This window comes from Ascidiella aspersa, chromosome 4 (assembly GCF_963924565.1).
Source record: "Ascidiella aspersa chromosome 4, kaAscAspe10.2, whole genome shotgun sequence".
Classification (NCBI taxonomy): domain Eukaryota; kingdom Metazoa; phylum Chordata; class Ascidiacea; order Phlebobranchia; family Ascidiidae; genus Ascidiella; species Ascidiella aspersa.
Genome location: NC_139450.1, coordinates 14,546,071 through 14,570,669, shown reverse-complemented (window position 1 = coordinate 14,570,669; position 24,599 = coordinate 14,546,071). Strand labels below are relative to the sequence as shown.

General features: G+C 39.4%; 2 protein-coding genes across 2 annotated transcripts; both read left to right on the top strand.

Moving 5' to 3' along the window:
• Window positions 1-134: 134 nt before the first annotated feature.
• Window positions 135-4,341, top strand: LOC146148095 (enhancer of mRNA-decapping protein 3-like). The gene is made up of 9 exons (XM_083387526.1): window positions 135-383; window positions 526-794; window positions 945-1,059; window positions 1,136-1,275; window positions 1,593-1,746; window positions 1,871-2,015; window positions 2,094-2,166; window positions 2,376-2,527; window positions 3,508-4,341. Exons 1-9 carry the CDS (start codon window positions 220-222, stop codon window positions 3,694-3,696), a joined length of 1,401 nt encoding a protein of 466 aa, XP_083243652.1. The 5' UTR covers window positions 135-219; the 3' UTR covers window positions 3,697-4,341.
• Window positions 4,342-5,943: 1,602 nt separating this feature from the next.
• Window positions 5,944-23,003, top strand: LOC146148094 (solute carrier organic anion transporter family member 2A1-like). Its single transcript, XM_083387999.1, has 21 exons — window positions 5,944-6,162; window positions 6,772-6,902; window positions 7,307-7,501; window positions 7,681-7,853; window positions 7,979-8,062; window positions 8,156-8,362; window positions 8,535-8,711; window positions 8,801-8,965; window positions 9,043-9,180; window positions 9,491-9,675; window positions 9,822-9,919; window positions 9,979-10,142; window positions 10,611-10,725; window positions 11,338-11,459; window positions 17,432-17,709; window positions 17,979-18,050; window positions 18,456-18,470; window positions 18,956-19,003; window positions 19,660-19,776; window positions 19,930-20,037; window positions 20,122-23,003. The coding sequence occupies exons 1-21, from the start codon at window positions 5,944-5,946 to the stop codon at window positions 20,449-20,451; spliced, it is 3,141 nt and encodes a 1,046-aa protein (XP_083244125.1). The 3' UTR covers window positions 20,452-23,003.
• Window positions 23,004-24,599: the final 1,596 nt, after the last annotated feature.

Sequence of the window (24,599 nt, the reverse complement as noted above, 5' to 3'; positions counted from 1 at the left end):
TATTTATTTATTTCTTGCAATTTCTTTCTGACAACTCAGTTTCGTTACTGTAAAAAATGGTTTAATTGTAGACCAGTGCCCTATATTTGAATAATTCTATATGTCAAATGATAGTTGTTTTTTAATTCAGAGTAAACAAAACGACTGACTAGACATATATAATAGTCATATATTAACAGTTTTAAATTGTTGCCATTTGAATATCCTAAAGTTAGTCAAATGGCGAGCCAATTTATTGGCTGTCATGTCAGTATTAACTGTGGACCTGTACGTGGGTTTTTCCAAGGATCAATCAGTGCAGTGGACAGTGCAAAACAAACAATAACAATCCAAAACCCTTATAAGAATGGAGTCAAGTGTAGTTCTGAAGATATCACTCTTGAGTAAGTAATCTTTTGTGTTTTTTTGAACAACTTGCTTTATCTGTTTCAAAGTGTGTTTTTTAGTTTAACAATCTCATAAATAAAAAAAATAAGTCATTATTTCTTTAGTGTATCAATACAATGCCATATACAATACACTTAGGTCTTCATCAATTCTGGACCTTACGATGATTGATGACTTAATGTCAACATTGAGTGCTGTGGATAACAGTACTTCATCCAGACCCACAAACCGTCACAAACCTACACTTCCAAAGCAACCTGAAACTGTTCAGCGTGATCGACAGCCAAAGCCTTTAAGTAGATCGGGTCAGGCTAATTTCCAAGAAACCATGTCTCCTCCAAGAGTAACACACAGCTTTAGAGAACAACGACACCCTTTTACTAAAGACAACAAACACTATCACCAAGGTGGATTAGAATAATTATTCAACTGTGCCAATGCTATTAAAGCAATTATCTTCGCATTTCTTTTACAAAAAGCTTTTAACTTTAAGAAAATTTTAATATAAATAAATATTAAAATTTCATACAATAAACATAGTACTTTGTTATCTAAAGGTCGCCAAAAAAACGACTGCCACAGTACCGAAGATTGCTTTAATATTGATCATACTGAGTTAACTGAAGATTTTGATTTTGAAAAGAATCTTGCTTTGTTTGACAAGCATGCTTTGTGAGTTGCTTCTTGCATTGTAAAATACCTGCTGAATTATAATATTATACTTAAATGTGTAAACATATTTTTAAAGAACTCCAAACAAGTCACGCAAGCAAAAGACAGTAGCAAAATATCGTCATGATGAAAATGTGATTGAAAGCAAACCTGTTGTATACAGACAAATTGTCATAGCAAAATCAAAAAGTATGGATGTTGCTGAGTATTACACAGGTATTTGTTTGAAACAAGTTTTTGCAACAATATTCTTGTCAATCTCTAGAACTAAAAACTCTCACAGAAAATTACCACTAAACACATGGTCTGATCTCCTTAGCTTACATGTATGCACGGTTCTGGATCTTGCTGATATAAACCTATGACAATTTTTTCATTTTTGTGTAAAAATTTTTCTTCTAGTCATCTTGTTCAAATAATGCTAATTTAGATGTTCTACTCTGTAATTCCTAACCTACACTTTTACTTTATGTTCACATAACAACCAACCTTAAAAACTACCGTGAAAATAATTTTTTTACTCATTTCACCAGATGCAGGTTTGGTTGTTCCCTGTATAACGATGAAGACCCAGAACAAAATTTGCGAGGCTGCTGAACAAATGGGAATAAGTGGAACTCGTCAAATTGAAGCGTTTGCAATAAGTGCATGCCAAATGGCTCTATCAGTGCTTGGCGGAAGTAATAGGTAAGCTTTGAAAGTTATTTTTTTTAAATCCAATAAAAATACTTGCGTAACCAGTAAGAAAGAATATAAAATTTATGCTTGTTAACAACTGTAATGCTTCTACATTTTACTTTTTCCATCCTAGGTTACACCCTCGGAATGCCCATCAAGCTCCCAATGTTGTGATTTTTACTGGTCCCCATAAGCTTGGTGCACAGGGTGTGGCAACAGCAAGACTTCTAGCAAATCAAAATGTCCATGTTCAAGTGTTTATGGCTGATGTTGTGAAAGTATGTTAGTCAGATGTAAATCTAAATGTAAATCTTTGATATATTAATGGTTTATATTAAATTGCTCGTCCATTTTAGATGTACGATTATGTCCAAGAAGAGTTGAAGCTGCTAGTTCTTACTTCTGCCAGGCTCATCAGCGATGTTAAAGGTACAAATATACATTAGCATAACTTATTTTATAAACTTATATTATCATTTTAATTTGGTAAGGTTTTTGTTTTCAATTTATGATTTATGTTTAATCTAGTTTTTTAGGTGTATAATATGGTGATCACTGATCAATATTATTATTATCAATACCCATTTATATTGCTCTTTATGATGTATTATGAAAAATTAAATTGTGGCTACGTTTAGATTTGCCCACCAGTCCAGTGGACCTTGTAATATATGCAATGGACGATGATTCCAGTGGCTTTTTTCACCAACACTCCTGGTACAAATCTGTGCAGACTTGGTGCAGTAAAAACATGGCACCTGTCATGTGCCTTTGTCCTCCAGACGACAAAGTAAGAAAAACAAATCTTCAAGTAGTTTATAATTATTTCTTGTTTAAATTAAACCTATTTTTACAGTAGCGTTTGTAGTATTTTTATAATTTAAACTCCTACAAATATCTCTGTTAAGTAAAATGCTACATTTATCTCGCTCAAGTAAGTTTAAAGTAATTTACAATAAATTTATTCACTCAATGGCAAAATTTTAAATTCGTGCAGAAATGCTTTAAATTGATTTGGCTACCGATTTCCTAAAATTGTGTACAACCAACGGCTAAGGCACGGTCGACTGACCCTTATGTAAAAAGTAATAGAACAACAGGTGTTTAGACGATCTTGATATGCTTGTTATTCGAATTGTCATAATATGCAAAAGGTGTTTCAAGAACAATTATTTTTTTGTGCGCCTATGCTAGCTATGACGTATAAATCTAAAATACTATCTGCAAAGGAACTTTTTAATCAAGTCCATACAATATTTTGCCTTTGGGTATGACAAGTAAAGTCAATAAAAAGCTGATCTATAGTTAAATAAACGTTTATGTTAACAAACCAATTGACAGTTGCGGGAATATAATATTACGTTACTATGTGATAACTACACCAACGTATAAAAAGTAAAGAGGGCTTGCTGGACAACAGATAATTTTTTTCTTTATCCAAAAATTCCATGGTCCCCAAAACGAAAGACCTGCATCCGACCCTGTATGTTACCGAATTATAGCCCGCAAAATATTTTTAAACGCAAATTTAAAGGTTCAACGCTTATGTGCTAAGGTGCTTTATTTTAAAGTTTATCGACTTGCCAATTAAACCAACTAATGCTAGTGAGATACTCGCTCAAATATTCTGAAATGCTGTAGATACTAGGTAATTTATTCTGAAAACCCGGAGTTCTTGGCTCGTACCCAGATTTTCATTCAACGCCCACTATCACTAGGTGATGATCGTTGCAACCCGCAAGCCTTACTTTGTATTGTTGGTTTGCGCAGGAGCCGCTGTCGAAGCTGAACATCAAGTGGACGGTTTGCTCGGTTCTGCCACAGTCCTTGCCCGAATCCTACGGCTCGGTTTACCTGCTCGACACCGGGCTGCCGCCCAAGGCATACAAGCAGCTCGGCATCAAGTACAGCTCGCCCTTCTGCTCGAAACCTTTCATAGCGCTGCACCGAAACCGGTAAAACATTGCCGACGACGAATCTGCGCTTCTTGTTTATCTATTTTTGAAGCTACACCATTTGCTGTCATTGTTTGTTTGTTTGATTGATTGATTTCTTTGCGTTTGGATATTTTTCTGTAAGCCCCCCCGGTAACTTTCTGCGATAAAAATTATATTCCCCTTAATGCGCGAATTTGTAAGGAATATATAATTTGACTTAATCATAGATTGTCAATGCCCAAGTGACAAAATATATGTCAAATCAGCGTTGGTTTAAAAGTTTTTCTTGCTGCAGAAGACTTAAATTCTTTCGTTAAAACTTTAAAATATGTCTCAAACGGCAGATGTAAAGCGTGGCGTATCCTGTTTTTTTGTCGCGTTTGTTACAGTTCAATTATAAGCTGCTGTTTCAAAGTTTATTGCGATGTTCCCTAACTGGTTCACATTTGCAACACCAGAAAGAGAGCTTACAGTTAGCACTTTTTACCCGGGCTGTTATGTTATCGTTTAAAGGTGTTGTCTAAGATTTCATTCAGTTACAACATCGCAGTCTTTAGCATTAGTTTTTCCGCCATTTGCTGCGCGACAGAATCACTATATTTTAAACGATTTTTCGTTTGTCTATTTGCAGTTCTTTTTGGCGCGATTTGTTAATAAATTTTGTAAATTTGGCGAAATTTGATTTTAGCTTTTTTACCTTTTTTTTTAATAACAAGATTTTTGCTTGATAAGGTTTTGACACACATGATAAACAACAAGTCAGATACATTAAAGCCTTTTGGCAACTTTTTTTGATCCGGTGTTTGTTTTTGCCATATAACAGCAGGCTTTTAAAATTAATTCACAACATAATGAAGATGTTGTTCGGTATTGGAAATACAAAGTTACCACTGTGACACTTTACTTAAAAATAATCGTTTATTTGGTCTCAGTTACAAAAGCATTAGGGTAAATTTAGCTTCTGTTCCTGAACCATCGGCTCGGAGAGACGGCGTCTGTACTGTCTGTTAAAATACAAATATCAGACATCTCAAAATAAACCGGGCCTGCCAAAAAAAACAAGTTTAATTGACAAACCCAGAAAAAAAATAATTTGCTAACAAATGAAATAAAAAGACGACAGGTCTAATGTGTCTCATGGATGCGCTGCTAAATCATATGCTTTATTTTGTTGAACAAGTTACGCAAGCCGCTTGTTGCTAACGAAATCCAGCGTTGTTTACCATATATCAGTAATATTATACTAATGCCATGAATCCAGCTTCATGACATGTTTGTTTGTTTGTTTGGGTTTATTTGGTGCAATAGACAACCAACCGGGTCAATTTCGCACCTAGCTGAAAACCGACCTTCAGTCTACTCTAAACTGAAGAAATAAAATAAATCATGTTATTCGATTAGTCACAATCTGCGACCAGAGTTTATTACAAACTCAGTTAGTAGCTTAATACTATTTTCATTAAGCAAGAGGTTCTTCAAGTTATATTCAACGTTTAGCCTCTTAAAAAATAGCTTAAGATTATTTCTAATTTTATAGTATCCCTTGCATTAAACTAGAAAATATTCAGTGGTTTCTGGAGTGTGGCAAAAATCACACATCTCATTTGGGTGGCATCTAATCCTATACAGATGGTAGTTTAATCTGCTATGGCCTGTACAAATTCTATACATCATTGGAAAATGTTTTTAGTAGCTCTCAAATTAATTCCACTAGTGTAAATATCTTTAAACCAAAACTTGTATTGTCCTCCAGTTTTTATTGACCTATACTGTTTATTCCATAGGTCAGAACAGTGCTATTTAATTCGTTTTTTCGTCTCACTTACGGAGAGATTGTACGAGTCTGTTTTTAAAATGCAACCATCATTTCGTGGTTGTTGACTGGTACTAGTACCAATAGTAATTTTTGCAAGGCGATCTGCCATTTCATTCCCAGCAATACCAACATGGCTGGTGGATCAATAAATTAAAACCTTTGAACAGAGCGAGCATAAAGCACTCGGACTGACTTCGTGGCCGTTCCGCCTGGGAATTAATGGTGCATGGAAATTGGTCTAAAGGCGATCGCGATTTGCACGCTTGTCCAAAAGGCCATTCGCGTCTAATTGGTTGCATTTTTGTTCGTGCTGAGATTATCCAAGTGTTTTCCGGACCAGTAAGAAACTGTCCTCTTAGGTGGTGGAGCAGTTTGTGGTTTTTCGCTTTTCTGACTTTTAAAAGCAGTGCAAGCGCATCTAAATTTGATTAACAAAGGAACGCGGCGGCAGCCATGTCAGCAACACCACGCGGCAGAAAGCGAATTCGCAGCGTCAGGGACATATTAAGTCCTAGGGGAAGAGTTGACGCTTTATCTGTATTGACACCAAAAACCCAGGGAAGTATTTGTGGGAAGGCGTCCGTAAAACAAAAGAGTCCGGATATACGCAAGTTCATTGCTTGTGTTATCGTCATGCACCTTTTTACTAGCATGCTCTTGTTTTCTGTCAAGGTAAGAATGTTTCGAATATGTGTTTGGAAATACTCATCACGAACCAAATAATTGTTTAAAGCGACATATTTTGTCATGATGTGTGGCACACAATATATTTTTTAATTTAGTCAACTATACCATTATTAAAGTGTCTTATGCTGTCAATCCCGCTTACAATCTGGAAAAATTATTAATGTCAAACCACTTTGCGCACAGAGATTACGCAGACACATCTACAATAAGATTTACGATTTTTATATAGGAAAATAAGCTAGAACTTTCTCAAATATTTTTTCCAACGAGGTCAACTTGTATTATTATTGTAGGATCTAAATAAAATGCTTAAGCTGTTAGCGATTTTAATCTTAGAAGGGACAATCCTAGAAATAACAGAGTAAACGCGAACTTGAAAGTTAAGCACGATTGTCCAATTTTGTTAGTTAAATCATTTCTGTGGATCTCGTATGACATCTTGTGGGCCCGTACAATCCTAAATCGTACACCATGTTCACTCCCAAAATTTTCAGTTTCTCGACGATAAAAAACAGTCTATTTTTAGTAAACTCCCATAGGGTTGTAACCACCCCAAATCTCCGGCTTTAAAGAAATTCATGCGTTTATTTAAAGACCTATGCGACGACAATCGAAAGACGCTATGGTCTGTCATCTTCAATGGTGGGGACTATAGTGGCTTCAAGTGATGTGGGACATTTGACATCTCTCATACCTTCCGCCCTTCTCGCTTCGCGCTTTGCCAGGTATCTCTGACAGATCACTCGTTGTGCGCACCAGACACGGCGAATTCTTAAGTAGATTTTGGCCGCCAAACCTGCCACTAAATAGTCTTTAATAGTATTAATTGTGTTTAAAAAATCCTTAAGAGTTTACATTTATTCCTGTTTTCACTGCCGCGTAACATTTTTCCTTAGACTCTAAAAGTATCTTAATGAAGTAACCCCTTGTGTTTTATTTTAGTACCGTATTAAAAACTCCTAATTCAAATATAATTAATTAGAAATGCGCAACTCTTTGACAAAAGCCATCTTACCACTATAAAATATATTTTAGAATTACGGATTAACTGAAATAAATAAATTACAGCAAGCCAACCTACTAACAAAATGGAATACATCACTTTTTGGAAAATTTTGTTTATTTGCAGGCCACGGATAATTGCAATTGGTGGAATCCTAATGGCTATTGGTGGGTTTCTGTGCAGTGCACCCCACTTCTTTTGCGGCCTCTACAACCCGGTACCCTTTGAACAGGGCATTGGCGCGGACTACGAGCCGCAATTATGTGCCGACGTGAGTATAACGCAGCCAGTATACAATCGCACGTTGTCGAGATTTGGAACGTTCATTTACAAACAAGACCGGCGTGTACATTAGGTCGACTTGGTCAAGCTCACTCCAACCAACGCCTCCACCATCCTGCCGGCGCTAGAGGATTTGCGGAAGACGTATGTTTTATCTTGCGCCCTGATCGCCCCATGTCGAGCATACGTTGCTGACATCTGCTTTGTTTCACCAGCAGCAGCTCTGCGGTTTTGACGTATTTCAACACGATTTCGTGCACCAAAGAAGGACTCGAAGCCTTTTTCGTGCTCGCGACCTTCCTGCTCGGACTCGGAGCGGGCCCAGTCGTCACTCTTCACTTCTCGTATGTGGACGACTACGCGCCTCACGCAAAGTCGCCCGTTTACTTAGGTTTGTAAATATTTTTTTGAGCCAGTAAAAAAGCGTAGAAAGACCGCTGCTAATTTAATGCGTTAACAATGTGCGAGTATCGCGTGTGGAAACCTTTTTTTGCTAATTAGCCGTCCTGTGTTTAGCTCTTATTCAGATGTTTTCCGTCTGTGGAATCATTTTCAGTTACTCTGCAGCTGGCGTGGTTAGCCGTTTGTACGTCGACATAGGTAAGGTCAGCCGTTTGTTCCGCAAATAATTTATTTTTTGACCGAAGTATTGGACAACGGATAAACCGCGTCTATTTGGAATTCTGTATCCAGGAAGGCTGTCCTCGGAGGAGGTTTTTCTTAAAGCTGGAGACGTGATGTGGGTCGGAGCCTGGTGGATCGCCTTTTTGTTTGCATCCACCGGAGCCGCGATCTCGAGCCTTCCTCTTCTGTGCTTCGGCGATACTTCAGAAAAGGCGGACGACGAAGAAGGTCTTCTCCCAGACGAGACAACTCCACTTCGGCCCCCCACTTCTGCTGGTAAAAGCCTAAAACTACGTTTCAACACGTATATGGAATTGAAGGTTTAAATTATCAACACTTAATTTTATTTTTAGAAAAGTAATCTTGATTGTTGTTGTAAAGAAACAATGTTTTGTTCGATAAGCATAGGTTGTTTGGGAACAAAACATATATTTGCCGTGCTACTTAGGAGGTGGGTCATATGTTTCGCGTCATCATGGTCATCATCACAGCGAAAAACGACATAATGAGCAGCAAAGCAGCCATCACCATTATCGCCATCACCAGCACGGACATCACCACGCAAGTATTATTGCCTCTCCTGTGCGACCTACTCGATTCAAGGAAGAAGCATTTAATGAGGAATGTAAGTTTACGTGTTACTTGGTTGATAGCATTTGTTTTTTGTTGAAATGTTTTAGTTAGTCTCTAAGATTTCGTTTATCTATATGCTAGCCTTCATTCACCCGTTGATCCACATACTCACCAACGGGGCGCTCGTCGTTTCGCTTGTTTCGACCGTAGGCTGGCATTTTCAGCCCGTTATGAACGGCACCTTCGTGTTGAAGTACCTCCAGCAGGAATTTGACTTCTCCGTAGCCTCGTCCAGCATCACAGTCGGTCAGATCGCAATCTAAGCAGCGTTCCGTATAGAAGAAAAAAATACAAAAGCTAAATTGGATATTATTTGCGCCCAGGTTGCATCATTTGGATACCGGCCTGTTTGGGAATCTTAATTGGGGGCTACTTGCACTCTCACTTTCATCTGAACAACAAACAGACTTCGATATTCCTCGTCAGTCTCATGATAATTGGAAGTGTGTGCTACCCAGCAGGCAAGTTAATGGCCTCTTGCAGACCATTATTTTACTGATTTTAGACACGATAATAAAAAAACAATATTTTAGCTTTAAGAAGATTATTAGTTTTGGAGTGTATATGTTCGGCCCTCTCAAGCGGCTATGTGCTATTTAAAGAAGATTATATGTTTGCTAGCCTTATCTGGGCGATCTTAACACTGACCTTTAAACAACAATATAATAGGCGCCAACACTAATGCAAAATATTTGCTTTTTGACCATTCATGTAAACGAAATTTGATAGTACAATCCCATATTGGCTGAATTGAACCCTTGTTTTTAAAAGGCTGCCCCACACGTCACGTGGTCGGACTTTCCGTTGTGACGCCAGAAACCGCGAGGTGTGCCGATCTTTGTCACTGTGAGCGGGACGTATTGGAACTGGGTTCGGTGTGTGGCTCCGACGGACTAACGTACGCGACCCCTTGTAAGGCCGGATGCGAGGTTACGACAAAGATCGACGGTAATGCGGTAAGAGTGGAGCTGGAGTACACTAAGTTTTAAGGTTGTATTATTTTAACTGTGGGTATAGATTTGTTTGATTAAAAAAAGTATATCGCGCATAAGTACAGTAAAAATAACATAAATATATAAAGGAGTTTTTAATTGACACACAGGCGTATGACAAGTGTCGCTGCGTCGGCCTAATAGACCAGGGGAAAAATTGGAACTCTACCACGTTTGGCAATGCCGCCGACGGAAACTGCAAAAGCAGGTGAATAAGGTTTTAAACTAACCGAAGCATGTTTGCCCAATGAAAACAATGCGTTACAGATGTAAACGAATTCAGCTCATAGTCTTCATTGCCAACTTCGTGCTCCGAGTTTTGGTACTCAGCATGACCTACGTGCCCTACGGTCTATTCGTCATGCGTAGCGTGAAGGTCACCGACAAAGCTGTGGCAATCGCCGCCAAAGAAATCGTCGGAAAATTACTAGGTTGGTCACAGTTCACCAGTGTTGGTTAAACGAGCTTTCTACTGCGATTACACCTTCTAACAAAAACTTATTGTAAGCATATCTTATTTTATACTTTTAAGCGTCCTCGCCCATGGCCCAACAAAGTCGGTCTTAAGAACATTTGTTTTGTATGTTGAAGATATACTAACGTTTCTATGAGAACATTGCAATGCCTGGTATTCTTTAACTTGGAAATTTAAAAAGTTTTTTGTCCAATTCGTCTATAGGTCTATTTGCAGTCGCTGATTATGTTTTATTTTCCAAAGACAGAACCACGGTATTTTATTTCGAAACTTGTGTATCAAAGATTATCCTGTCAAAACATTTAAGATAAATCTACCTCTGTCATGCTGTCACAAAGTCACAGGCGAGCGCGCGCTGTGCAGGAGTCGCGCAAGACAGCGCGTCGAATTTTTTGCAACTGAGTGCTATTCTGTCGTTTACCAGGTGATATCCCGGGCAACATTCTTACGGGCAAGGTGTTCGACTCTACGTGCCTGTTCTGGTCAAAAGAACAAGCGGGTGGATGCCAATTGTACGACCTGGAGAGCCTGCGTATCAGGTAGCGCGTTGCTGCTGCAGCTGCCCCTTGCCGCCCTGCGCCTTATTCGTTGTTGGGTTCTAAACATCGGCTTGGCGTAGCACACACAGCGTTCGAAAGTTTGGCTTGCTATCGTGCAGCATCGGTTTACTGTCGTCACAATGTGGTGTGCCGAGCACCAGAACGCCGTTTGGCACGCGGGCTGTCACTCTAATTAATGCGCGTTCTGGTGTGGGAGGACAATATGCATCGGTGACTCACAATTTCAAAAACCCACGCTTAACATCTGCCAAACGTCGTTCTTTCGGTTGAAAACGGTCCCACGACTCAAACGAGTTTTTCCCAATACACTAAATCATGCAGAGGCGGGAATTTAAGCGAGTTTGGCGCGTATGATCTTCTTTTTCCTCCTCCTGCTCTTATTAGCGCTCGCCTGCTGTCGCGTTGAATTCGAACATGCTGCTACATGAATCAGTGCGGAAAAACGCACGTGACATATGCCCTTTATAAAGAAACTTGGTAAACCTTTGCTACCATAGTTTCGTTAGCCGTGATAGTGGTTTCCGAATAATCATCTTTTGACACGTGTATATTGTCCGAAGAGCCATCAAAGAGTGCTACAACTTTCTCCAGGTTTTGGTTGGTGAACATCATCCCTTCGCTGATCGCCGTTTGCGCTTTCCTCTACTCCATCAAGCTGCTTGACCGCCAGGCCCCACCGGTGCCCCCCGTGATTCGCGTTCAGCCGCCGGAAGGTCAGTAAGGTCGTTTTTTGTTTTGTTTGCATGGATAAAATCCTCCTGGACCCCAGAGGCCAACTTGCATGCCATGTTGTCCTTGATACAGAAGCTCTGACCCAAATGTCATTAATTTTACGATCATGCTTTTGCAATGCGTTCATCCAACGTTGACGTTCGTACTTTAAGCATGCCTTGGCGTGTCACCATTGCATGTTGCTTTAATCCTGCTTGCTTAGTCCTTGTTACATTTAGGGTGTGCCATCATTGAGGAGGAACTCCCAGGATCACATACGTCCTGCCATACACCACTAAACCCATCGATCTTATAACATGCATGGCTGTATTGAAATTTGTACCACTTGCAAGACAATTTCTACGAAAGTTACCGTAACATTTAATTGCCGTTCAAATATTTACTAAGTAACCACTAACGTTCCTGTGATATCTATGAAGATAGGTGCTCTCGTTTTCAACAGTAATCTTGTCCGAAAATTTAACAGAATGTCACAATTCAGTTGTAACAGAAATAACTGTATATGCTTCAAAACGATAGAAGTATACCGTTTTAAAAGTTTTTGTTACATATGTTTATTTTTCCAATTAACATATTATTGGTTACCTTTATAACAGCCTGCATTTACATCGTCCTAACTGCATATTCTATGAAAGTGTATTCTTTTTCTAAGGTTTTCTGTTTACGAATATTTTTTTGTTTGTTTATTTAATACACACTGCTGTACGAAATCTTGACCCTTATTACGTTGATGAAGCGATTCCTGTTTTCAGTTTTAGTCATTGGCTTGTTTCAATGGCAATTTTTCCTTGCACTGATAACCCTGGGGATTTTTTGCCAAATATTTACCAAAATTAGATAAGAATAATGTTAATCTGTTATTGCGCCATTAATGCCTAATATAACGAATGCTGTTGTCAACATCCCTATTTCGCGACAGTCGCTGCCTATGCCGTACATGTGTTTTTCGTAATTCACTTACTAAATCGCCAGATGATTGCATAAACGTCACCTTCGGAACACGCATGTCTCGTAACTCAAAAGCATGCGTCAGCCAGTTCTTCCTAAGTAAGGCTATTTAAATTTAAAAAACCTGGGGCACGTATACGCAATGTTTTATCTACAATATGCAATAGTTGCTTCACCTGCAATCTGTGTTTTTTTAAGGTGTTTTGGGGGACCGAAACGGTCCCCCAAATTTCTCCAGCGGTTTCCCAAAAACTTTTTGGTATTTAAACGAAACACTTGCGGTCTCTTAAAACTACTTAGCGGTCACCCAAACCAAACCTTAAAAAAAAAACTGCCTGCAATATTCAATTTCAATAAATCGTATGCGATTGCGTTAGTATCAAATTCCCACGATAATTTTTTTAATTATTCGTATATTGTAAACAATAGAGGCTAACAAAGCGGTAACTCTTTAAGCAACACTCAATAAGACGGTTAAAGTACGTTTACATAAAAAAGCGAGTGTACATAGAAAAGCGAGTGTGTATATTTACAGACATATGTAAGGTTTAATTCCCCTGTTTATTTGTTCACTCTCATGGCGAATTACGATTTATGTTTTCCACCAACACGTTTATCATCAATCGCTTCAAAAAACAAAATTTCGGTAAACTTGTAGACTGTTTTTGCTTAACTGCACATGTTTAGCAGCACTCCATGCAACATATCGTCCGAATGGTAAATTTTTGCCACATCATAAAAAAACGAATTATAAAATACTTGTGTTCACCAAAAAACTTAATTATTTTCTCAAATAAAAACGGCGGACTTGTAGGTTTTTCGTTACATAAAAAAATAGAAGTACTTGTATTAGACTAAAACTGCGATTTATTTTTCGATATTTTTTGGGGCGCACTTAACCCTAGTTTTAAAATGCGTAATGGCAAACACTTGCACTGCAATATGTAATAATGTGATATGTCGTTTGTTACCTTTATAAAGAAATGTGACGTGATTATAATGCATATTAGAAACATATTTATCCTGCAAACTTAAAAAAATCGCGCTAATAGTCAGGAATATGTGATAGGTCTAGTTCAATGGTCGACTTGTGTATTAATCCGTGATATTTTCAAACTGTATGCCCGTACAAACCAGTGTGTCGCGAGCATAGTAAGTTTTGCCTTTTCAAAACTTTACTTCGTGCAAGACTCGAATGCGATCTAGTAATTCGATAATTGAAACTAGCGTGGTATTTACATATCGTGCAGTAGGATAAGCCGAGCTATAATTGGTTTTAGATTATGTTGAGATAGTCCGCGTTACTCAACTTTTTTAATTTTATGTGACGCAAGATGTAAAACATCGAGAGCCACTGGTATGAACGATTGATCTTTGCTGGAAAGACTAGACTGAAAAAACACTAAATTTTAGCAATAAAAAACAAATCCTGAAAACTTAACCAGATTTTTAAGGAATAAGAATCCTAAATGATTCTTCAAAATTTCCAACCTTACTTGGGTACTTTAATTGACCAGCAAACGCTTGATAGGTCACTGGGTTCTGCGGGTCTTTTTGATTTTGCCAGCAGCGTGTTCATTGACACGTGCTTAATGGAATCCAATAGTAGGTTATAGCGCCTCTGGCGTGCGAATGAAACGCGTCCCTTCTTCTGTGCGCACGCTATAAAACAACCTCATCTCACGCGTAATTTCGCATTTGCTGACCATGCAGTCGACGCTGTAAACGAAGGGGCGCCACCAGAAGAGCAGGCTATGGCAACATCCGCAGTCGAAAGGATTGGGTCAAATTCTGGTAAGAGAATGCAAGCGCCGGTACAATTATAGCGAAGCCGAACACAGGTTAAGTAGGGAACAAGGCAAGTTAAGGGAGCGCCGTCGGTTAAAAGGTCGAAGTCAAAGCTTCGTCGGATAAAAAAAAATATCTAAACAAATAGCGACATAATTACCGCTAAATTTCGATTTTAAGGTTAAAAAGATAGATATGAGTAAGACCTGGGTAAATAGAAAAGTTGTTGTTAAGATTAAGTGTACCTAAGAATAATACTGTTAAAGCCTTGTCGAAAGGGTGTTTCCAAATATTATTTGAAGATACTTATTTCTAATTAGATCCATAACTGATACCAAATATGTTAAGCAGGGGTAAGATGGCCCAGTCAAGTGAAAATCTTTATGTTACTATAGCTTAAACGTAAGTACCGAAATACAACAATGTGTTGCCATTGGCGAAAAAGATAGTTCACCTGGTTTCGTATTGACCGCGGACAGGTATTCTCATGTAATCGGCACTGATACGCTATAGCGATATTATCGCTTAATCCTACAGTTTATGCCTCTTTAACGTATTTTAGCAAAACCAATGTTACAGTGTAAAAAATTAGAATCGAAACACGTTACAGAGAAAAGTAGATAATGATATATTTCCCGATAAAATAAAAATGTGAAGACATGCAGCGTTACAAATGACACGATTACTGGTAACTTCGGTTTACTGTTTAAAACTTAAAAAAAAATTATAATTATTTTTTTAAGATTGTCAACATAAAGTGTACAAAAGTAGCAAATAGCCTTTATAACTCTCATCATTTCTATTAAGGGATGTAATCGATTTGGCCCGCTAACTCTTTAGCGCCATCGCATTGTCAAGTTTTTACCTCTTTATTGATAGAAAAAATGTATATAAGGCATATTGCGTTCTCTATCAAAATGTATATATTGATATATTATGTATTCCAAATTGCATTTTGGTCAGCCTTAAATTTATAGCCTACTTAAAAATAACATAGGGTAGTAAAACCGGAAGACCTTAATTTCCAATTAAATTTCTTATTAATATTCTTTTTATAACGCAATTCTTTACACTTTATATTGTACATTTTTGTTTTTCTAAGGATTTTGGTGGTGTTCAAATAAGTTATATACCGTATAGTTTTTAGGGGGCTTACATTGTAGCAATAAAGAGACGTTTTTTTCCACAAGATCAGCAGAAGTAGAAGTCATACTACTGATTTTGAGAAGTTGTAAGCAAATCGTATTACAAATACATAGTAGAAAATACAAACACTCGATAAAGACTAATAACGAAAAGTTTTCCTACATAGTACTGCGCATCCCGTTTTACTCTCAAACGAGCACATTGCACATCAAATATATCTGTGACGCGGCGTAAATTTTGGCGTGCAATAGTGCTGACTCACAATTTGCAAGTCAGCTGCATTGACATTGCCGCAGCGCCGGTATTGGAGAGCTGCACAGCGCACAGCTATGGAGTTCGGGTTTTGATCAAGGTACTGTGATTCCCGAGAAGACTTAGCTGAAGGCAATTATCTTGAGTTACAATTTGACGAGCACTAGGTACTATAGTTTTTTAACTTTATGGAATCAATGATCTTATAGGTGGATTACATTTACAGTCAGTCCAAAGTGAATGCCGATGCATGTTGTCAACTTCATAGAGTTGAGGGCCAATCGAAAAATACAAATAGCCTTCAGTGAGTTTGTATATTTTTTGAGAATATCTTGTATGGATTGTTTCAAACTCTGCTAAAAACAAAACCGTTTCAATAAGCGGAGTTGTAAAAATTTATGTGTTTACTTAAAAGGGTGTTTTCTTGAATTTTATAGTAAATGTTTCTTTCATAAAAGACAACTCTCTGTCATCTCACCAGGATTTGTTTATATGCTTCTACATTTTGGTATTTATTTAGTTAAAAAATTATAAACATTAGCCAATAGAAGAAAATTTAAAATCTGTTAAAAAAAAAACATAGATAATGTTACATAAATTCTGTTAATAATGTCAAACTTGCAGCTAATTTATTCTGAACACAAAATAATTTAACTCAAAGTCTCTAATTGTTGAACCGTAAAAGGATTGCACACAAGGAAAGTTCTTGTTTTTATGTATAAAAAATTAAATACAAATTGTAAACATCAAGTATAAACCCTTTGAAGTGACCGAAAGAGTTTGCTAGATCACAGTTGTTAAACACTTTTGTGTTTGTATCTTTCATTTTTAAGTGAGGTATAATATGACAGTGGGTTACATCATAAAGTATAATATATATATTTTTTCTTACTAGTTGAATGCCTATATGCTCCAGCATTTTGCAGCCATGGCAGGATTGTAGAAATTTGCTTACCATGCTTTTGGCTAAAGTAAGTTCAATGTGACTTGCTTCTACACCAAACAAGTAAGGCAGTTACTGTGCTGATGCAGAATTGTTGAAGAATGAAGAGAAATCTACTAACTGTTGTCACTACCTCATTTCTACTAAAGCATTTGTCTACTACCTCATCAGCAATTAGCTGTGCTGCTGTCGTTTGGTCAAGATTGGTTCGCTTGTTTACATCATTCCTTTTACACTGGTAATGACCAGACAGTTTGAAAGTGTAAAAATATTCTAACACACCAACTTGTATATTACTATTATACTACCAATAATATTGTTGATATTCTTATTTGCATTTATTTACCTTTGTGAAAGCTGGGATATTATTTGTATAAAATAAAATCTTTTGTTTATATCAGTTTTTAGTTATAAAAAAACGATAAAAAGTGTCCAAAGGCTAGACTTTAAATGTTCGCTAACCATCACTGTCTTGTCCACTCTTTTGTTATGTCCACAGTCCCTCCTTAGCTTTACTTCAAAAAAGCTGGCTTAAAGCTCATCAATATTTGATAAACCACTGTCGGCAAAATTCAATTCTAAAGTGAATGTGCTGACTTTGGTCGCCTACTGGCTATTGGCCAGTCCACTCCACCCCGAAAGTTAATTTGTGACTTGGTTCTTTGTTGACTTTATATTGATTTGATTACTTTACCAAATGCTTGTTGTGTATTGATTTGTTGACACTTTTTCCTATTTTTTGTTTATGTTATGTGTGGCTGCTCTTTTGTTTTAACGATAAACTATACTGTTTAACAATTATCTTGTAGTAATTCATTGGTTGATAAAGTTAAAACTAAAATTAGCTATTTACTAATAGGAAATATTTTTTTGTAGGAATGAGCAAAAGGAAGGCCGAAGGTCACCTGCCGGGCAAAAGAGACTCCGAAGAGGAATCAGAAGAGGAGTATGAAAAAAGAAGACGTCTTGAACATCCACTGCCCCTCCAACAGCCAGACTACCCTTCTTATGAGGAGCAACCTGGCCCAAGTCAGAGAATTTACCCCCCACCACAACCAGTGTTGGACCCAGCCTTGCCGTTTGCTGAGGCAATACCACAGCCTCAACAACCTCCAACTCTCCACACTAGAGGGCCTGGAAGACCTAGGATTCATGTATGCTTGTTTTATTGAAGATTGTAATAAAATAAATTATTTTTGTTCTTTAAATATATTTGCAATTTCGGTCTTGAATGGCTGGTCATTTATTTAAAAAAATATTTTTGATCTGTTTTTGGTCATCAAAAGCAACTTTGGCACTGCAAACAAGTTCTTACAAAGCTGATGTATTGGCAAACAGCATACCTGATAAAATGGGACTTTAATTTAACTGTAAGGGTAAAAAAAAATGTGCTATTGTTAAAACATTAGTTTTACTTTTGCAGCCCCCCAAGCCAGCGGGTGTAAGCAGACCAAGAGGCCGCCCAAAAGGTTCCAAGAACAAGAAACCTAGAAAGGTACGCACAGTTTGTGTTTGATTTTATATCAATGTCAGGCAGCTTTGATGCAATCAGTTGTTCTATAAACATTTTGAAATTCCAACTCTACATCTTAATTCTGTTTGGACAGCAAGTCATTTGTCTTGCCTCCACACTGACATGGTCATTGTATGATACCTTATTTGATTGATCACTATCAGTTTCCAGTTTTTAATTAGGTAGACCACCAATTGCAAGTAACATCTGTCTAAAAATTCGTTGTTTATGGTTTAATTCAAGTAGTAGAGAAAAAGTATTTATTTTTATGTTGAAATTTGTAGTCCAATTTCACAAGTTTCACTGCATTGTGTTGAACATTGCCAATAACCACCAGTGCTTTGTCCCTAATGTCGCATTTTTGTTTTATTTGCTTCGTTGGACCAGAGGAAAGAGGTTGTGGTAAGTAAGTTATTTGCAACGTAAGGTCCGTGCAATGAGAATATAATAATTTTAGTACACTAAATGGCTTAGCAGCAGTAGAAAAGTGGCATCTGGACCGGGGTTAATTTGGATCGTATTCCAACGATTTGTTTCGGCCATTTTAAGTAATATAGTCTGCGGACGAACTGTGATACTAGCGACGTTGCAAAGTGCCAGAAACTCAACTGTGTAACTCGTTTAGCCAGCCTACTTGACGCGGCTGGACGCTTCGGCAGGCCGCAGGTCCCGTGAGAATGGTCAAAGTGGACATGGAATGTAATTTCGCGCGCAACGCAACACATGTCCGAAATGCGGCGCGATGCCAGCAGACCTTGGGCCATCCGATTTTTAACCCTTTAACTGCTTTTTAACGAGACGGTGCCAACTGGTTCCTTACATTTCTTATATTAAGTTTAAACTTTTAACTATTACGCTTTCCTTTCTGTGTATGTGTGTGTGTTTAGCGCATCGAGCGACCACCCAAGCGCCCTAGAGGAAGACCTCGTAAGTGGGTGAGTTTTTTTTAATTTGTTTTCTATTTGGGGTATCTCACCACTAAAGTCGTTGGTCCTACCCAAAACAGAAACGGCAATCTATACTGCATCGTTCCTAAATATTTTAGTAAGTTCAATTTTAAGCCAATTACTTAACTTAAGTTAACTGACTTGTACTAAATTCGTGTAAATAAATGTCACTAAGGTTCCGGAACGTTGTTTTTCCATACATATATTTGTATACAATTTGAAATTATTTTAATGGTGGTAAGCTGAAATCAATAAAGGTAATTTTTTTAGATTGGTAAAATCAGCTACTGTTGAAACAAAAACAACAACCCGACTTGGTTACAAATAAGTTTTTTAAGTTTCGTCTTGGTCACCAATAGAGTTGAAAAAAGGGCAACATATTTCTTGCGGGACCATTAGACCTTAAGCTCAAAGTAAAACTCACAAGTTTTGCTTATATCCAGTTTCTCAGCCAGTACTAATCGCTGGCTTATTTTACCATATTGCCGAATAAAACATGTTTACCGCCTAAGATGCGACACAACGTGAAAACTTTTATAGCGGCAAGGTAATTATGGCAACGTGCCCAATGAGCCAAGCCCTGCCTCCAGTCAGGCTGGCGCACAAGCGCGCGCGTCTATTTCTGTGTGTGTGTATGTGTGCAGCCGCCTGAAATGTGGGAGGGCTTCCAGAGAACGAGAGAGGCAGCAGTCCAGCAACAGCTGAAACAACAACAGCAGCAGCAGCTTCACCAGCAGCAACACACGCCGCCGCAGCGCGAGGTAACTTTCGAGTTTTTTTTCCTATATATGCGATTTTTCGACTTTGTATTCTCTATCATTTATTTCGTTAGCTGGTGTTGTAGAGCTTCGCGTTTTGTAGCGCTTTGTTTACGTTACTCACCGGACAACAAGAATAACCAGGACGTATTTTAGTTGGCCGGCCCGAGCCACATGTACATGGAGCCACCCGGCGACCCCGGTGCCATGGTTCAAATGCAGATGGGCCCCGGCTTGCCTCACCACATGCAGCATCACCCGCACGCCCACTTGCAACAACAGCAGCAGCAGCAGCAGCAGCAGCAGCAGCAGCAACAGCAGCAGTCCCAGCCCGGCCCTCCTCCACAGCTGCATCAACAGCAACCTCACATGCCTCACTATATGCAAATGCCTCTAGAAACCGATCAACCTCAAGAATTCTCACTCGTCATGCCTAGACAAAGCTTACCTCAAGAGCTGGCGCGGCAACAGCAGCAGCAGCAGCAGCAGCAGCAGCAGCAGCAACTCCAGCACCACCAGCAACAGCAGATGATGCCTCCCATGCTCCTTCATCCTCCTCCCGGAGCGACGGAGAGGCATCTCGGGGAGGCGGTGGGTGAGCAGGAAGAGTTGCTTTGGATGCAGCAGCTGCCCCATCCGGAGGACTTGCCGCCGCCCCCGCCCCATACTACCTCCTGATCTTCTTTTTTTATTTTCGTTTTTCTCCGAAGCGGTATGTTTTCTATTTCAGGGTCGGGATTTCGCCTTTTCCCGTTTCAACAGGCCACAATTTCGCGGTGAATACTGTATTTCTCTCTTCCAGGTTGGAAGGTCCTAGACCACATTGCCTTTGCGTGCAGATAAGTATCAAACAACGTTAACAATTAAAAAAAACAGCACTAAAACAGTACAACGTTACATTTAGAAAAAAAAAATAGTACTGGTACTTATTAATCTGGGTCCATACGTCGGAAATTCGCCTTGCACTTGGCTGTTTGTGGCCAAAACAGTAGTTAATTTTTCATTAATATCAATTTATGTATGTGCCTTGGCCTGACCAGCCTGAAATGCAACAACTAGTGCATACTAAATGTGGTACCAAATGAAGAATGCCTCTTTCCAGTCGTATTTACGTGAATCCGTGAGCGATTGTGTTTCTTCCCCTTAAAGTCACCTACCTCTTCGTTCGTGTAAGTAGCTTCGAAGCAGATGTATGTTTATGTGTGCGTCCTTATGTTCGCAACCTGCGAATACACAACTGCATGGAGTCTACCTCCCTGCCCAAATACGTTACATGTTACGGCTGTCTGTCTTTTTAATGCCGATCAGCCGTTTTCCAGTAGTTTTTTAATCGATCGTATGTTGGATGACTAATGTGTAGGTAATATCATCCGCTGCTGCCTGTTTCTGTTCTTGATAGTGGTAAAAAACGTTCTGTTCATTTCGACATGTCTGTTATCTGTGTTTCGTTCATTTTGAGTTATGATTGGTGTTGTTGTTACGCTGCTGCTGCTGTTTCTTTATGCGTCGTCCTTTTTCACACCAAACCAAAGATTGTTTTCTACTCGAAAGACGTGGCTTCACGCGTTGCGATGCCTTTGAGTGTTGTCGTGGTGCGCGTCTAACCGTCCCATGCTCTATTCTGTGTCCCGGCAGACGCGTTGGGAAAGCACGCCATCACTTAGTCACCTCTTCGCCTCCCGCCTGACCACGAAATAACCCCATGTCGCAATGCTTGCCTATCGAACGGCGCGGGCTTCAAAAGTGACTTCACTCCTGTGCGAATGCAAAGGCACTGGGCGCAAATCCAATAAACATCTCCGCGTATATAAACAACGGCACAAGTCGGGAAATATGGCTGCCGCCGACAGGAACCCGGACGCCATATTGCCGTCTGCGCTCTCAAACGCGCGGAAAAAACGCCCGGTACCGCGTCCCTGATAGTTTCCCTCACGGGTCGCACGACAACCCGCCTTCTCGCGGCTTTAGCCATCGATTTTTGTCGCAATCAAACCGCACGCGCGCCCTGCCTCATTAAAAACAAATTAAGTCCGCCGAGACAGCTTTCGTGTTGCCCCAACTTCCAGTCGCACTGGACGCAAGCCTCAACTGCGGGGTCAGCGAATAATTAGTGACCTGGTCAGGCCTTGTGGCCCCTGTGGACAGCGTTTTTGCCACCGCGGCAATTTCGGGCCCTAATAAATTCTATTGATCGCCTTTCGGGACCGGACAGCCCCCCTCTTCCTTCCCTACTCGTTTCCAAAAATGCACCAACGTCCGTAGAGTGATAAATTTTTGTCGCACTTTACCTGATTCGGCTTTTAAAATCCACCCGCTTTAGTTTTAACTTTAATTTTATTTTTCATTACAGCTTTGTATTGGCACAAAGCCGTTTTTAGCGATTTTACTCCGAGCATACTTAAACTAAAAGTTCCAAAAGATGTGTCCGCGGTCGACAAATAAGTGTTTGCTTCCTTTTAGCTTGTCGTCTGCAATTGAGATGTGCTTCTATTTCGTTATGTGCCCTGTATTTCACACATTATTACACAACCCTTTATATCGCGTCACCGCACTGTGACTTAAGCCATTCGTATTCCGTGCATTTTGTGCTTTCACGCATATGTTGTTGTGTTAGGTGTTAGCCTGTTGTTTCTTATTGATTGTTCCGCTAAAGCTTTCTTCATTTTTTCTCGCTTTGTCTTCATTGCTGCCAATAAAGCTAATAATAACAAACGTTTTGTTTTCCGTTGCTACGTTTATTTTGTTTCCGTTTTTCTTGTTTGTTCCAAGCTATCTTCATTTGCCTTAAAGCTTTTTGATTTACTTTTAAAGTAACTGCTATAAACCGATTATAACTTACCTCTTGTTTAAGCTGAATAATTTGAAAAATTTAAACAATCAAATTAGCAACAACATTCCCCAAAGTGACCTTTGGTATATATATTGTTTTAGTAACTTTTCGCATCAGTTTCTATGACTATCACAAAAACAACTAACCTATTTCTTTTTTAAGACTTTTCTATCTCCGTTTTTATTACCTTGCCTGTAAACCTTAACCCCATAGGAGTTTTTCTGTTCTCCTGCCTCACTGTTCCACTATCAGTCTGTGTTTTTGCATGCTCGCTTTTCAATCGCGCTGTGGTAATAGTTATGAGTTTGGTAAATCGCATGTTCCGTCTTTCCCACTTTATATAAATATCTATATATTTGGTGTTTTATGCGCGCTCGTCGCCTTACAGTCGCGTTGCTAGTTCTCGTTTCTGCTTCATTTTGAATATATTGATCGCTTCAAACAAAAAACGAACACGCAATATTGTTGTCGTCTGTCTGCTTTCTGAAGTTTTTTTTGCGTAGCGTTCTAAAGATTCGATGAAGGAAATGCGTGTTTTTAGCACTTCCACAGAATATGTTGTATAATTAAATTAAAGGTCTCAAATGAAAACCTTACATTTGTTTTTGGCAGATAAAATGATTTACAACTGGCAAGTAGAACTTTTATAAAGTGAAAACAAACGTCATTTGCTCTTAGGCCAACAAACGTCGTTATCGTTAAGTTGACCGAAATTAACACGAAAGGCGCCCTTAGAGAAAGCCGTCAGTCAATTTAATGCAGTCAGAAAAGGAAAACTGTTAGGGGGCGTGCGGTCGAACCGGACATGTTCTGTCTGGTTGCGGTGAAGTTCCGCTCAGCCGACGCTCGTCTGACGTGACAGATTTCTTGCCAAGACCTACACGGGGTTACCTGCATAATTCATCGTCCACTTAGTTGAAATTGAAAGAGCGCTTGGGCCGCTTAGTGCGATGCGGAAGAATCTAGAAGGCGCTTTCCAGGGCTCGACAAACTTGGCGCCGGTGTCAACGTCGATACTAAATTAGGCCCAGGGTCGTCTGGTGAGTTGCCCTTTTGGCAAACAACGGGCGACTTACTTTTTCATTTCGCTGCCAACCATGTCATCTCCACTTTCGTGTCTGCAACCTCCCTTAAGTATAGCGTAATATCGCGCTAATGACAAACATACGATTTAAAAAAACGGTTTTGTATTTGCAAAAAAAAACTCGAAATTAGTTTTATTCATCCTGGCGTATGCTATTGTTGAAACAGTTTATGGCCAGCCAGAAAATAAAATATTCCCAGGGGAGCCTATGAAAAGTTTGTAAAAATTAATCTTATCGTGCAAATTGGTTAACGCAAGCCTGATTCGTGCCTTTAATCGACCTAAACACTTTTTGAAAACCAAGCGATGCAGCCATGCCTCGAACGAAAATTGTGAAACGGCACCTTTTCGAGGTTCGCATACAAAAGGCAAAACAAGCGCCTCAGGCGTCGAAACCAAATCCCCGACAATAGATTAAAATCGCCGTCGACAGGCGCAAGCGCGCGCGGCGCCTGGGAAGCAAGAAACAAGTCCCGAAACGGGCGGAAAGTGAAAAAGCAGCCGTTGTGGCGCAATCGATTTGCGCCCGTCGATCGGCTGCATAATTGATGACCGGGCGATATCTTGCGTCGCCTGTGCACAAGAGGGCGACGCGCCTAACGCGCATTTCCCGGTGTGGCCATTTCGCGACATGTCCCCCCCGGCTGTATGTACTACAAGGCGTCCGTCTTTTGGCGCGCGCTGTCTATTAATCGCAACGCACCGCAGCCACCGCCGGACCTCTCGCCCGCTAACCGCAAAACCGCGCCCACCGCCGCGTCGGGGCAAACGAGCAGGCGCCTTTTATTTTACCCTTCAGAAATTTATGTTTCGTTCTTTTTTTTAATGCTGTTTTACGAAGGTGATAAGAATCTGTCCTTCGCGCTGTAGGGAATTTGAGACGGAGGTGTTGCATAGCGGCTTTCTAACGCA

Bases quoted from the DNA above. Each gene is read 5' to 3' on its own strand.
- LOC146148095 (XM_083387526.1), top strand. From the start codon at position 220: ATGGCGAGCCAATTTATTGGCTGTCATGTCAGTATTAACTGTGGACCT. The intron at 384-525 runs GTAAGTAATCTT...CAATACACTTAG, and splicing joins TCTGAAGATATCACTCTTGA to GTCTTCATCAATTCTGGACC. The intron at 1,060-1,135 runs GTGAGTTGCTTC...ATATTTTTAAAG, and splicing joins TTGTTTGACAAGCATGCTTT to AACTCCAAACAAGTCACGCA.
- LOC146148094 (XM_083387999.1), top strand. From the start codon at position 5,944: ATGTCAGCAACACCACGCGGCAGAAAGCGAATTCGCAGCGTCAGGGAC. The intron at 8,363-8,534 runs GTAAAAGCCTAA...CGTGCTACTTAG, and splicing joins TCGGCCCCCCACTTCTGCTG to GAGGTGGGTCATATGTTTCG. The intron at 8,966-9,042 runs GTCAGATCGCAA...ATTTGCGCCCAG, and splicing joins CTCGTCCAGCATCACAGTCG to GTTGCATCATTTGGATACCG.